This window comes from Hypanus sabinus, chromosome 12 (genome assembly GCF_030144855.1).
Source record: "Hypanus sabinus isolate sHypSab1 chromosome 12, sHypSab1.hap1, whole genome shotgun sequence".
Classification (NCBI taxonomy): domain Eukaryota; kingdom Metazoa; phylum Chordata; class Chondrichthyes; order Myliobatiformes; family Dasyatidae; genus Hypanus; species Hypanus sabinus.
Genome location: NC_082717.1, coordinates 51,107,392 through 51,123,409, shown reverse-complemented (window position 1 = coordinate 51,123,409; position 16,018 = coordinate 51,107,392). Strand labels below are relative to the sequence as shown.

Here is a 16,018-nt window from a genome sequence, read left to right as displayed (position 1 = left end):
GCAGTGATGCTTTTCTGAGCTTTTCAAAACCCAGGATGAATTTTTTCTCCCTTCATTCTGCAGTTTCTTCATAATTCCTGCATCTCCTTCAATTTCAGCTCCAACTGCAAAGTCAAATTCTGCTGTCAATGAAATGCTCCTATTCAGACCATTTTGCTGAAAAATCTACAAAGAGCAACAAAATAAAAAATTTTAATTCAAGCTTATTTGTTGAGCTTATGAAGATTTTACTTGAGTCTTTTTCTTGACCCCTAATTCCTCTCTCCATTCTCCAGGCAGAGATATTGAATAACGTTTGACTATGAAGCCCAACCTAACCATTCCACCAATGCTTAACATTTGTAAATTCAATGCCTGTTGAGGGTAAGGTCTTGAATACTGCTGAACTGGTCTTGCCTGATCATTCCTTTAGCCACTGAACCAACTTAGGTTATGCAAAGCAAATGTGTAAGACTGGATTTGGATGTGGTATATCTACTATCTTTGGCCATAGGGCAGTGGGTTGCATGCAGTTACTATGGGGCACAGTGAGGGATATTGGAGTGTCAATTTGGCAATTATTGGTGAATGTGCAAAAATGTTGGGTCAACATATTGCCTAATGAGAGACTGGGCTGGGGTACTGGAAATAGATTAATAGGTGAGGCATGAATGTGCTTAACCAATGTGCTGGTAGTCTCTTAGGTTGGGAGGTTGGGATGGAGTTCGGAATCAAAAGATGTTCATCGTCTTTACCCGGAGAGTGGGAGAAGTGAATTAGGGGCCAGGAAATGCCCAAGAAAGTAAATAATTTAAAGACGGACTTTCTGAATCAGAATCCTGGCACTGACTTGTGACCTTTATGAGGAATTTCTCTTTAATTGTGATAGAATTTTGAGCAGTATTGAAAGGTATCTTTTGCAGAAGTAACATGCTGCTGGTGCACATTGCTGTAGCTTGAGTGAAGATCTTGGACGTTGATTCCAAAGCTGTCATTGAGCATAAATGTTGACATTTGATCTGATAATCTATTCATTAGATGTTTATTACTTTCAATTTTCTACTTTAATGGCTTGTTTATATTTCTGGTCTTTACCTTTGGAAAATGATTTCAATAAAATTTATTTATTTCCAACTGTATATATACTTCATGCTTTACGTTGTATCTAGCACAAATTTACACTTAGTGAAAATTATTCAGTTTGATCAAAGAGACTTTCAACCTCAAGCTGATCAGTGATGGGGCAGATATGACATTAATAAGAATCTCTGCTAACTAACTCCACAAAACATTCTGGACAACTGAATACAACATTAACAGGGAAAAAAAGCTAGCCTGTTATATCGTTAGCAAAATATGAGACAGTATGAAACAAGTATATTATTGTCATAACATCTTAACTATTTAAAATGCACAGCAGATGGTCCATTAAAAAACATGTTCTCACTTTTGCCTTTATTACTGAAGGCAGGTATCAATTAAGAACTATATTGTTAACCACAAATAAAAGCCCAAAGAGCAAATAAGTGAATTGTTTTTGCTTTTACAGTCACTTAGGCAAAATATGTTTCCTGCCAATGCTTTTAAGTAGGAAATGACTTTGAGGGAAAAAATAGATTGTAAAGGAGCAGTATTTAAAATCACTGGGGATTTGATGCATCAAATTAAAACTCATTTTGCATTCCACAATGAAAACAAAAATCCAGCAGTATTTCTTAGAGGAAGCAATTTTAAAATGGTGAGTTTTATTCCCTTCAGAATACTCTGTTTAATTGTTAATAACTTATCATTTTGAAAATTTACTCATAGTTCTTGATTTCAGCAATATTATTTAATAAGAGGGATTCAGTGAGAAACACTAATTTCATTGGGTCTTAGGTTTCATTAGCTTTTTAGTATTGAAAAAATAAAACAGGATTTTATTTTTACTCTAATCATGTTAATTATTTAGCAATGTCATCGCCTCCCCACGGCTATTATTCTCACTCATGCTGATTTGCTTCTGTCTGATAGAGTGGCACACTGTACTGTTATCTCCCATGGATTCTGATTTCAGGTTGCTCAGCAGTTCCCATGGCAAGAATAAGCTGCATATTGAGCCAACAGGAAATAACACATTAGGTATCAAAATGGGCAACATTTTTCTCTGGCAAGTTTCAGTGAAAATAGTGGATAGCCTGGAATATTTGCTAACCAGTAAACCTTGCATCATTGAGGATAAACTATATGGTGACATCTCAAGGCATTCTAAACATACTTTAGTGTAGAAATATTATAATCAAAAGAAATAGTGAAACTAACTATTATTATGGAATGAACCTATTTCAGTTATGAACCGAAATAAGAGAAAAATTGAGGCTCAGCTATATCAGAATCAGAATCAGTTTTATTATCACTGGCATGTGTCGTGAAATTTGTTAACTTAGGAGCAGCAGTTCAATGCAATACATAATATAGAAGAAAAAAATAATAAAATAATAATAATGAATAAATAAGAATAAAATAATAACAGTAAATAAATAAGAATCAAATACAGTATACGTATATTGAATACATTAAAAATTATGCAAAAAAAAAACAAATAATATGCATTAAAAAAGTGAGGTAGTGTTCACAGGTCCAATGTCCATTTAGGAATCAGATGGCAGAGGGGAAAAAGCTGTTCCTGAATCACTGAGTGTGTGCCTTCAGGCTTCTGTACCTACTACCTGATTATAACAGTGAGAAAAGGGCACGCCCCAGGTGCTGGAGGTCCTTAATGATGGACACTGCCATTCTGAGACACTGCTCCTTGAAGATGTCTTGGGTACTTTGTAGGCTGCAACCGAAGATGGAGCTGACTAAATTTGCAAACCTCTGCAGCTTCTTTTAGTCCTGCGCAGTAGCCCCCACCCCCATACCAGACAGTGTTACAGCCTGTCAGTATCATCTCCACTGTACATCTATAGAATTTTTTAAGTGGATTTGTTGACATACCAAATCTCTTCAAACTCCTAATGAAGTAAAGTCACTGTCTTGCCTTCTTTATAACTACATCGATATGTTGAGACCAGATGAGGTCCTCAGAGATCTTGACACCTAGGAACTTGAAATTGCTCACTCTGTGCACCTCTGATCCCTCTATGAGGTTTGGTATGTGTTCCTTTGTTTTATCTTCCTGTAGTCCACAATTAACTCTTTCATCTTACTGATGTTGAGCGCATGGTTGTTGCTGCAATACCACTTCACTTGCTCTTGTACACCTTCTTGTCTCCATCTGAGATTCTACCAGCAATGGTCGTATTGTCAGCAAATTTATTGATGTGGTTTGAGCTATACCTTGCTACAGAGTCATGTGTATATACAGAGTAGAGCAGTGGGCTAAACACACTCTCCTGGGGTGCGCCAGTTTTGATTGCCAACGAGGAGGAGATGTTATCACTAATCCGCACAGATTGTGATCTTCCAGTTAGGAAGTCAAGGATCCAATTGCAGAGGAACATACAGAGACCCGGGTTCTGCAACTTCTCAATCAGGATTGTGGGAATGATGGTATTAAACGCTGAGCTACAGCTGATGAAAAGCATCCTTATAAAGGTATTTGTGTTGTCTAGGTGGTCTAAAGCCGTGTGAAGAGCCATTGAGACTGCATCTGCCGTTGACCTATTGTGATAGGCAAATTGCAGTGGATCCAGATCCTTCCTGAGGCAGGAGTTCCGTCTAGTCATGACCAATATCTCAAAACATTTCATCACTGTAGATGTGAGTGCTACCAGGCGATAGTCATTAAGACAGCTCACATTGTTCTTCGTAGGCACTGATATAATCGTTTTGAAACAATTGGGAACTTTCGCCCATAGCAATGAGATTTTGAAAATGTCCTTGAATACTCCCGCCAGTTGGTTGGCATAGGTTTTCAAAGCCTTATTGGGTTCTCCATCAGGACCTCCCACTTTGCGAGGTTTCACCGTTTTTTAAAGTCAGCTAACATTGGCCTCTGAGACAGGGATCACAGGGTCATCAGGGGCAGCAGGGATTTTCACAGCTGTAGTTGTATTCTCCCTTTCAAAGCGGGCGTAGAAGGCGTTGAGTTCATCTGGTAGTGAAGCATTGCTGCCATTCATGCTATTGGTTTTCGCTTTGTATGAACTAATGTCTTGCAAACCCTGCCAGAGATGTTGTACATCTGATGTTGCCTCCATCCTCTTCACCCTTGAAATAGGCCTCTGCATATCATACCTGGTTTTCTGGTATAGACCTAGGTCGCCAAACTTGAATGCCACAGATCTAGCCTTCAACCGACAATGTATCTCCTGGTTCATCCACAACTGTTAGTTTGGAAATGTACAATAAGTCTTTGTAGGCACACACTCACCCACATAGGTTTTAATGAAGTTGCTAACAACTGCAGCATACTCATCCAGATTCGAAGATGAATCCCTGAATACAGTCCAGTCCACCGATTCAAAGAAGTCCTCTATGCGCTTCTGTGCTTCCTTTGTCCATATCTTCTCGGTCCTCGCTGCAGGTGCCGCAGTCTTCAGTCTCTGCCTATACTTGAAGTAGAAGTACAGCCAGGTGATCAGACTTCCGGAAATGAGGGCATGGAATACTACGGTACGCATTCGTGATGGTGGTGTAACAGTGGTCTTGTATTCCCCTGGTATTGTAAGTGTTTTGTTGGTGGTAATTGCTGAGTGATTTTTTTCCAGACTGGCCTGGTTAAAATCTTCCAAAACAATGGTGAAGTCGTGAGGGTGCATATTTCTTATTTGTAGAGTATTTTCATTGCTTGAATGTATCACAAACAAAATATCACAGAATTGCATGGATGATTGTTTTTATGTAAAACTAAAAAAACTGAGAAAATCTGGGAAAACTGGGAAAATCTGCAAAATGCTGTTGGTAGATAATTGAGCCTTATCCTGTCAGGTATATCCATCACTGATGATGAGGATACTTTTTTACCTACTTACATCCCCATCACCATTTATGACTGAAAAACTTTAAACTGTTACTTGTGCAATCATTTAGAATGGTCCAATATTGCAGTATTTTTGTCATTATGTTGTTCTGTTCTGTAACTTCACTCATTTCTCGCTGGGAATGATGCTGCTGCTGGAGTTCAGTTCACCACTCCACATGAAATTCCTCTGAGCTATTTCCACCTGTTCTTCAGCACGGTTATGAACGTAGATTCACTCATTTTGCAGCTGCAAGCCAGTCAATGACTGGCAGTAACTTAGAAGAAAGAATATTTCATTATATTTCCATGCTTGCCTCAATATTATTAAGGTCTGGTTACTGCTACGTTTTTTATTTACCTTCCCTTGTATTTTGTTCTTTAAACTTAACTAACTCCAAGATAGCTTGGTAGTCAAAAAATCACTGTGTTAATTAGATTGGCAGTGCTGCACAAATGGTTTCACTCAAAGTTTGTTGTTGGTGCACCTGCCAAAGAAAATAAATCTCAATATCAATTCATTTTGTAAACAGATATAGCTATAATTTATGTGAGCTTTGTCCTGTCCCTCTGCACAGAGTACATGTGACACAGTGATGTGAATATATGCTAGCTTGTGGTCTGGTAGCAGGTTATACATGATGGCCTGGACTTTGCTGGTAATTGCTGATCATTCTACATTGAATTGTTGGCATTTTGTGACATTCATGTGAATGGAGAAGTCCTGAGCTTAAAGTATTGGCAGCTCCCAGCTGCACTGCACCTTGGAAAACAGTATAGTGTCCACTGGTGGAGAAAGAGAGCCTGTGCAGAATCTGTATGCCAATTCTTTTCAGTGGTGAGAAAGAAAGATTAACAAAAAAACTCCTTTAAAATTGTATTTAAAATAATAATAAATATTAATAAGTAGATTTAATTTTCATTCACTTTGCATTTAAAATTCCTTTTTAAATTTTATTTCTTTAGCATTTTTGCATGTAACAGACATTGAAAAGTATTAAAAAACCTTGAGAGTCTTGGCAGAGGGCAAAGCTTTGTGGAGTCATCCACTCTATCAGGCTTCCACTGGAGTTCTGTGACCGATGCTTGTACTGTCTGTCTGTGCCTGCCAAGTCCATCTGACAAGACCTAATTGTAGACAATGTAAATATTTCATGGTAGACCTACTTATGAAATCTAAGCAAGTGTATGAACCACTGCTTCTAAAGTGGAGTGAAAGTTTTCTTTACGTAAGTGAACCATTTAAGCCAAGCTCAAGATGGTAATTAAAAAAAAAACTCTGAATCAGTAGAATCAAACCTAAAATGCCATCAGATATTTATTCTGTGGGTTTTCAATCTGGCAGAATACAGCAAGCATCAAGATGCTGCCTGATGCTGAGTGATTAACCTTCAAATAATTCCTGCATGGAATTGTTACCCCCTCAGGCCATTCTTCCTCCAGGCTTAAGGCTGATTTATACTTGTGCATTGCGTCTACGCAGTAGGTATCATGTACCCTATGCAGTACCTACACTGTACCCTACTCCGTAGGGTGATGTGCCCCTCTCCAAAAAAGCTACTCAGGCATCATGGCGACGCAGACTGTAACAACTGTGATTGGTCCACTTGGTAACATCGCATTTCTTCCTGTGCATTTCCGGTTGCTTTTTCTCCGCCATGTTTGTAGGCTGTGTGTACACCGATACGAAATAGATTAACCAAATCATCAAATCTACCTGCTGACATGCGAAAATATTTGAAATGCATTTCCTCATCCATGACTCTCATGAAGAAACTCAACACAGTGGCATGGAAACCCCACTGCCAACATGCCACCGACGCATGCTCGCTACGTAGAGTGATGCAGAAGTGAAAATCAGGACTACGGTGTAGGCTGAGGCGCAGCCCATACACATTAGCTTCACCATTGTTCCCCCAGTCCTCCTGACCATGATCTGTTCTGTCAGAGATCTTTCCCTCTGATATCTACTACAGTCTTCAGGCTCCTCACTTTAAATTGTCGGAGCTGTTAGAAATAACTTGGCATTTTGGAATGGTTAGTAAGATGTAGAAACCCTCAGCATAATATTTAAATCACCAATACAAGTGAGCCATCCTACCACTACGAAAAGCAGAATTTGAAAACAGCATACATGGTGCTGCGATGGGTCTCGGCCTGAAAAGTCGACTTTATTCATTTCCATAGATGCTGCCCGACCTGCTGAATTCGTCTTATATTTTGTGTGTGTTGCTGTGGATTTCCAGCATCTGCAGAATCTCTTGAATTCTTGTGTTTAGACTTTGCTTCATTTCCTCCATACCCTGTAACCCAACCTTGATCCATTGTTTTCGATGTTGGGATTCAGCCAAAAATGTCAAAATCTTTTACTGACCAGTGTTTCTATATGATTATTTTGTTCCATAAGGCTAATTGTGAAACTAAGCAGGAGAAGTAGATTTTTATTTGATCTGCATCATGATTACCAACTTTTTTTTGTTTCATGCACATGGAAGTGCAGTGTATTCCCATTAAAGTGCTGGCAGGGCTCTCTGTGTTTCACAGATCCAATGTCCAGCACATTATTAACCACATTCATTGATAATGACTGGTTTTCTCTGTTTAATTTAGAATCAGATTTTAATATCAACAGTCATTGGCAGAATTCTCAGTGAAAAGATAAATGGTTCATACAGTGCTGATGATTGGTGGAGTTATTAGCCAAAGCTAAAAGAAAATCATTATTTGACAATTCTACTGAGAAAATAGCTTTCAGGACATTTGATAAATGACTGTTCACCAGTCATTGTGATCTTATGCATGCTAAACAGCGGAGTACTGAAGTTTCTGCAGGTTTCATCTTTTAGGGGAATAGTTTGTGACCTGCGATGATTTTTTTTTAAAAAGCTGGTGGAAGCTATAAAATTGATACAGTTAGTATTTTAATATATATATTTGAACATATCAATTGTTTTCTATAATGATTACAATTCCTGGTAACATTTGTTGCATTCATCAGCACGATCCCCAATTTATAGATGTGTTCGTGGAAAGAAGAAAATTAGTAGTAATTCATCTGTATAGAATATGGAGAAAACATGGTGTTAGGTAGTAAATTGTGAAAGTAAAGACTGATCAGCCAGTACATGTTGGATTTCATGTATAGGATAAGTTGAAAACAGATTGTACTTGTATAGAAACTGCAGAAAAAAAGCTGTGTGCAGAGACAAATTGACTCAGTTCAAGTTCTTGTGTCCTCTGCATTGCAAAGAGTAGTTATTTATGATTGGTAGTGAGAAGGGTCATTGTCTTGCTTAGGAGGATTATATATCAAGCCTGAATTTTGTGCAGCTGGAGCCAAGTGTTTGCATCATTGAGTTAGTTCCTGTGCCAAAGTGACCACATATCAGTACATTGTATGATGTGCAGGAAGGGATAATCGAGCTCATTGACCATGTAAAGGTAATAGATGATTGATAAATAGCTAAGGATTGTCCAAGTATGTTTTTAAAATTTCTGAGTGGGGGTAGCAGAAGGGGACAAAAAGCATTTTATAACTTCTACAGACAATTAAATACAGGAAATATTGGACTGATTTTTGAAGCTATGGTTATTCAGTGTTTCTAAAGAGTAAATTGGAGAGCAACTTGCGGTTTCAGCATGTGCACAGTTAAATGTGGAAACCAAGAAGTTGCGGTCCGATTTGCTCTGCTCCTCTACAAGCATTGCTCCGTGGCTGCTGAATGAGAGAGTCGCCATTTATATACATGCGGGATGTGAATTAGCTACTTCGCCTTTTGATAGTGTTGCTCAAAATGTAGTGTTGGTCCCTGGAATTGCATGTGAACTTTAAACTGCATGATATATTGTACTAATTTTCAATAACCAGTTCAGCAGTAAGAAATCACATTTTACAATATGGCAGCTTAGTTCATTCTTTTACATTTTAATCATAGATGGAGTTTTTGAAATTTGTTTTAATTTGTATCTTTTAGTACAATTTTTTTAAACTATATTTATTTGTCTCATTATTTTGGCTTATGTCCATGGCTTGGCATAGAATTGATTATTCTTAGTTAAACTCCCTGGTTTAGTCTTTAAATTCGTCAGTACAATTTCACCAGTTGGGTTGCTTGAAGGTTATCCCATTGTCATTCAGTACCTGATTCCTTGTTCATGGCAACAAGCCACAATACATTCCTGATCAAATCACAATGCAGAGGTCTATTACAAAGGTCTGTTGTCAGTTCTAGGCATAATGAACGATGAGTGTATTCATTCTCTGCTGCCAGAAATCCACTAATTTCTCTGGTAGATTTCTGAACATTATCTGCCCAGTCTTATACCAATGTTTTGATCTCAGGGCCCTCAAACATCTTTGCGGCAGTTCTCTTGGTTTAATTACTTTTCTTCATATACATGTGATCATTATTTATTCATTATGTCAACTTTCCCCCCATCTATTAAAGCTGCTAACAGTTTTAAGATGTTTAGAATCATCCTTTAATGTTATTCATCATTTTGTTATATGCAGTAATAAATTGTAAAGGTCCTAAACTGACTCTCTGCATAATGCAGTAACTGTCCCTAATAAAATTTGAGCCTGATACTTGCAAATTACTTTCCTTTTTTTCCCTACAGAGATCGATGAAATCAAATGTAAGGTCCAAGTAATTTGTATTTTTCAAAGCAATTCAACCTGCAATTCAGGAGGACATTGGCAACAGTGAGCTGTATTATTGGTCCAGACCTTCCTGGCTATACCACACTGCTCAAGCTCGCTCTCCATTATCCCTACTCACTGTTGCAGATGACAGATATGAAAAAAGGCCCAATTATTTTTGAATATTTGTTTGTTTTCTTAATTATGTTATGAATAAAGATTCTGTTGGATAACTCTTAGCTTAGCAGTTAGTTGGCTTCATTTACCAGGATGTCCCTCTAGGTCAGTGTACAGCCGGAAACAAAATTGTTGTTTCTGATGCCAATATTGGTCTCTGAAAGAGTTTCATAGACTTGGACTTTAAAAATGTGAATTCAGTTTCAGTGACGCCAAAGCAGTGAAAACTACTCTAAAACTCCAATAATCTTACTATCTGACTTCAGAAAATGCCTAAATTTAACTTTCAGGAATTCTTTGGAAACCTCCAAAGACTTGTACAGCTGATATGTCAATATGCTATAGGGTCTGAATTGGTTGCGTATGTATACAATGTAACATCTGTATCTAACTTGTTCTGGTGAGTTTCCATAGCCGGTAAGAACTGTGATGCAATCATGCCATTTTATCAATTTGTAACTGTAAATTTAGTTTTAATAGTATCAAAGTTACTAATAGAGAAAACATGACTTATTACATTGAAGCTCTGATAGGAAATAGCTCCCTGTGTGTTTAAAGGAAGTGCAAGCGATGGGGTCATGGTGTGTTTGAAGAAACCATTGAATATGAGACTCCAGTCATATTGAGTGGAGCACGGAAAACTGGGCCCAGTATAATCATAGGAAGCACATGGAACCAGAGGGCCTAGGAAATAGCTCCCTGTGTGTTTAAAGGAGATTGTTGGAAGAAGGACCCCAGTGAAGCAAATAAGCAGGATTTTTAAGTAGTAGGACAGTGGAATATCAGAAGTTTGTTGGTCTGTAACTGGAATGTTTCCAAGTAGCTAACAAGCTTAGAAATATGGTTTTGTAGTTGTGCGCAACGCGCTACTAAAGAAACCCACGGAGGCAGAGAGATCTGAACTCAGATTGCCTTTACTGATTCAAAATCGCGGGCTTAAATCTCCCCTCCCGTGGGCCCCTGTGACCCACGGGGCGAACGTGATGTCAGACTGTCCCTAGAAGGTCCGACCTGAGTGGGTAGTTCCAAACGCACTACAGCATATCTGCCCGTGACTCCTGATGGCGGTTCGAGACCTCCGTGTGTGGGCCGCCACGATCTTCATTTAATTTCCACCATTGGGCTTCTGCATTAATTACTTGTGTAAAATGTATGGACTTTCTTCAGTTGTACTGGTACACACTGCAAGAGTACCAGCAAGTGTGCATACAATATTCCGTTGTTTATATTTCCTCGCTTCAAAAAAAAGCAAATGTCCAGATTTCTACTCTGACTCCAAACCGTTGGACTGAATGCAAAAACAAAGTAATAACCACAAAAGATTTACAAGGATGTTGCTAGGACTTGAGAAACTGAGTTCCAGAGAAAGGTTGAATAGGTTAGGACTTTATTCCCTGGAGTGTAGATGAATGAGGGGAGATTTGATAGAGAGATATAAAATTATGATAGGTATAGATAGAGTGAATGCAAACAGGATTTGTCCACAGAGGCTAGGGGAGAGAAAAAAAAACAGATGACATGGGTTAAAGGTGAAGGGGGAAAAGTTTAAAGGGAACATTGGAGAGGGCTTCTTCACACAGAGAATGGTGGGAGTGTGGAATGTGCTGCAGAATGAAGTGGTAAATGTGGACTCACTTTTAATATTTAAGAAAAACTTGGATAGATACGTGGATGAGAGGTGTATGGAGGGATATGGGCCAAGTGCAGGTCAGTGGGACTAGGCAGAAAAATAGTTTGGCACAGCCAAGAAGGGCCAAAAGGCCTGTTTCTTTGCTGTAATGTTCTATGGTTCTAAAAGCCTGTGACTCTAAGCAGAAACAGCAAACAAAAAGGAAACTGGAAATCAGGCTTTAAAACTGTTGATAAATTTTATTAAATTTTGCCTCCAGCTGATTGCCCTTGAAATACTTATAAAATTTGAACGTAGAAAAGTATGTAATTTAAATATGATTAGACAACACCCACCTCTTTATTGTGGGTGTGTGCTAGTTTTGGCCAAGCAATAGTAAGCATTCTACATAAATAAAAGTCACTCATTAAAGCTATCTCTTCTATTTTCCTCTCCCATCTATTTTAGTCCAGTTTTATTTGGGGTATAAACACCACAAAAAGTATTCTGTCTGTAATGCCGTGAAGAGATTATGATTGTATTCAGTGAAATGATATTTAGCAGATACCCTTTATCATTATTGGAATGGCTAAAAAATAAATTATCAATTCTTTATTGTATTGAGCAATTATAAATGAAATTGTCTTTGCTAATAGTTCATGGATTTTTGTTATATTTATGTTCTCAAAAACAAAAACTGGGCCTGTTTATACCACTGTACTAAAAGCATCTCCCATTTTTCATTGCTGTGGTTACTGAAAAATCTGAGCATAATCCATCTCATTTTCTAAGAGAGCCCAGACTGTCCCACAATGATAATTTGAGTATTTGTAGAGGTATAATCACAGTGGATTTTACTGGATTGATAAAATGAAGGTTACAAATTTGATTGTGTAAATTACAGTGGAATGTTTAAGTAATCATTATTTACCTTGTAACCATTCCTTACTGAGTGGAACTTCACAAAGTAACATTGCTTGCAGCATACCAATTGTACTTAAGTAATTTCCTCCTACTTTGGAAAATACGTACAGACATTTCTCTATTTCATGCAGTACTCTTAAGGTTGTTATTACCTTGTACTGTATTTCAGCTCTGTGTACGAGTGTGGTTTCTTGTCTGCCTAGCTTCAGCTAGGTTCATCCTTTAACATTTTTCTCTGATCTGAACTAGAAAAAATATTGAACTAATGGGTGATTCAGTAATATAGGCCAAGCAATTATTTTTTGTACCTCGTGATGCAAGAGTACTGATTACGTTTCAAATAAAACTAGACCAGATTGTGCAATCTTCCTCTCACCAAAATAATCTCCACTGCTTGTACTCACTGTTTTAAATAGTTAGAATGGGAGGGGCCTATCTTCCTCATGTTTAAGTAAGGTATATAGATCAGCCTCCTCTTAAATATATTGATGTAATTTGCTTCTACCACATCCTGTGATTGTGAGCCCCATATTCTCAAAAGTTCCTTCTGGCTTCCCTTTTAGATTTCTTGGTAATTGTCATTTATCAATAGCCTTCATGTATGCTCTTTTGCACAAGTGGAAATGTAGTTCTGCAGCTATTCCATCAAAACACCTCATAAAATTAAAGGTCTCTGGCCGGATAGTCCTCAGCTGTAGTTTCTCAAGAGAAGAACAATTCCATCTGGGTATCCTTGTTGGTGTGAAGGATCCTAGACTTCAATGGGGCCTTGATTGGTGCACTGAGCTAACATTTTCCCAAACCTCTCTGGTAAAGAATTACCCTGAGCTTTGCCAGGTACAAAAGATACATCATTTAATTTTTTTAACATTAACCATTATTTAAGAATTATAAAAATTGAAATAAAATTAAAATATATATTTAACCTCATATTATTGAAGAAAAATATTTTACTTGTCTTATATCCACAGTCCGATAATTACCATTGAGAGTAATGGGGTTCCTGGATCCTGCAGCAAGTCTCAGTAAAATTAGACTCTTTTGTTAGACTCTTCAATTTGGATCTCTTGATAAATCCAAAACTTTCACTTCTAACAGCATACAAAATCCCAGACAGGCTTTCATTTACCATCTACATCAAGGCCACTATTTTTCTTGAAGTAACTTTCAACAAACCTTTTACTTTAACATTTAATAGAGCTTCGACTTTCCCTGATTTTTTTTGTTTCAAATGTGAAATTGCAGCTAACTGGAAAAAGGGCAAACTGACTGCAAAGTTATAAATGTATGTAGTTTATGTAGTGACTGTGATGGAACAATGTACCAACCTACAAACACTTCCCTGGAGAAATAGTTTTTTTCTTCCCTGCTTATTAATTTAGTGCTTTGAATGTTTCCCCATCTCGAAATGCACTGGAGTTGGTGGTGATGCCTTGGGCTACTACAGATCTTCCAATGAGGTTGCCCCCAAAATGTTGTTGTGTGGAGCGTTCTTGAAATGTGACTCAGCAGTATATATCAACCAGTCAGGAAGGCACGTGAATTGGAATCCAGCTTGAAATTAGTGATATTCCGTTATACCTGTTGCTCTTCTCATTCCAGACATCACAGGTTTTGGAGATACTGCCTAACTATTAAAGTAGCCTTAGAGCAAGGGTTTCCAACTATTTTTTTATTCCATGGATCCCTAACATTAAAGGAAAGGTCCTTGGGATTGGAAGCCCTGCCTTAGAGAGTAACTGCAGAAACACAGTATTGGTTTGGGTATTGTCAGGTGGGTTGCTTTGCCCTGTATACTCTTATGCAACTTGAAGGCTGTTGGCACAACACTTATCCAGGCAAGTTGAGGATATTCTATCATGACAATGACTTATTTTGCAGATGTTGTGACATCATACATAAAAATGAAGAAATGTAATTTTCAAAACCAAAATTGCTGATTTGAACATACCTTTGGGTCCATTTGCTAGATCACTAATGCCCTTTATAGTTCATTATAGTTTGACCTGAAACAAACTCTTTTGTGTTTTTTCTTGATAAATTAGAGATCAATGAAAGCATCCATTTTTCTTGTGATATAGCAAAGTATGAGAGGTTTTTGATGAAGGAGGGATAAATACATTCTGCACTTATTGTTCAGGATTTTTTTTTATTATTGTACTGTAGCCATAACCCAGAGATCAAGTATATAACCTTTATGTTGGAAAAGTCAACATTTGTGATGGAGTCATAAAATGAAAAACAGTAAATGGAATTTTATATCAATGATTTTGACTTTGAAATTCATTTTAAGAACTTTAAAAATAAATGTATTATTTTACAAGATTGTGAATGGGTGTTGTTCAATCTCCATAGCCTGTAAGGTTTTTCATTACAGACATTGCTTTTAAATATTAAGTGTAATTTTGTTGCTTTTTCAACATAATAGCCTATTACACCCCATTCCTTCTTTCTGTTTTTCAGGAAGAGACGAACATGTTGCAACCTTTAAAGGATCAGAATACTTCTGCTATGATTTGTCACAGAATCCAATCCAGAGTAGCAGTGATGAAATAACGTTATCATTCAGAACCCTTCAAAGGAACGGTCTGATGCTTCATACAGGGAAATCTGCAGATTATGTAAATCTGGCTTTGAAAGATGGTGCAGTCTCACTGGTCATTAATTTGGGGTCAGGAGCGTTTGAAGCTTTGGTGGAACCTGTGAATGGAAAATTTAATGACAATGCCTGGCATGATGTGAAAGTAACCCGGAACCTTCGTCAGGTAACAGTACAAAGGGTGATGTGGAAAATATGGGACCCACTTTTATTTTGTGTGTGGCAGAAAAATAATTTTTATTGCACACAGTAACAAATTAATTACCCCAAACTAACCATAATTACGTTACTTCTTTTGGAGTTAAAATAAATTGGATATTACAAAATTATTAGTTCTGTTTTCTCACAATTCCCAGGTTAGTTATTTTAAGTTACCTGAGCAAATACAGATCCAGAATTACACTAATCGTTTGATCAGTCTAATCTGTCAAAAGGGATGAAAGGTGATAAGTGTCGATTCATGTAAGAAATGTATGGATGATGAACAGAGACCCAAGTTGTGCATTTTACCTCAAGTGTTCACATGTTGAAAATGAGCTGATGAAAACTAAAATCTGCAAATACTGAAAATCTAGGATAAAAACACAGAATACTGGAAATACTCAGCAGGTTAGGCAGCATCTGTAGAAAGAGAAACTTCAATGTTTCAGGTTGAAGTCCTTTTGTCAGAAGGGAAAGGATAAATCTAATTAGACTGCATGGAAGATGGAAAGGAGTGATGACTCTGATAGTGTAAAACCAGAATGACAATGGAGCTGAGATGTAAACAGGCCTATCAGCGACATTCCCCCAGCAGCTTGATGACCACCTTGTATCTCCTTCACAGTTCATATAGAGGGTTTTCAATCAGAAATGTTAACTCTTTTTCTCTTCTATAGATAATGGGTGTGACCACAGCTGCACAGTTACTTTAGAAATTTCAGAATCAGAATCAAAATCAGGCTTAATTTCAATGGCATATATCATGATTTTTTTTGATTTGTGGCTGCAGTAGAAGCAATACATAACAAGAAAAACTATAAATTGCAATAAAAAGTAACTTAAATAGTGCAAAAAGGAGGGAAAAATTACTGAGGAAGGGTTCATTGATTTATTGTCCATTTATCCATTCAGAAATCTGATGATGGAGGGTAAGAAGCTGTTCGA

At 37.5% G+C, this 16,018-nt stretch overlaps 1 protein-coding gene across 12 annotated transcripts in view; it reads left to right on the top strand.

Moving 5' to 3' along the window:
* nrxn1a (neurexin 1a) overlaps positions 1–16,018 on the top strand; it is a 1,527,797-nt gene that overhangs the window by 477,759 nt on the left and 1,034,020 nt on the right. For all 12 annotated transcript variants that reach the window (XM_059985909.1, XM_059985911.1, XM_059985919.1 and 9 more), the window contains one exon: positions 14,737–15,038. In XM_059985909.1, the coding sequence (XP_059841892.1) occupies positions 14,737–15,038 (302 nt within the window). The remainder of the gene's footprint in view (positions 1–14,736; positions 15,039–16,018) is intronic.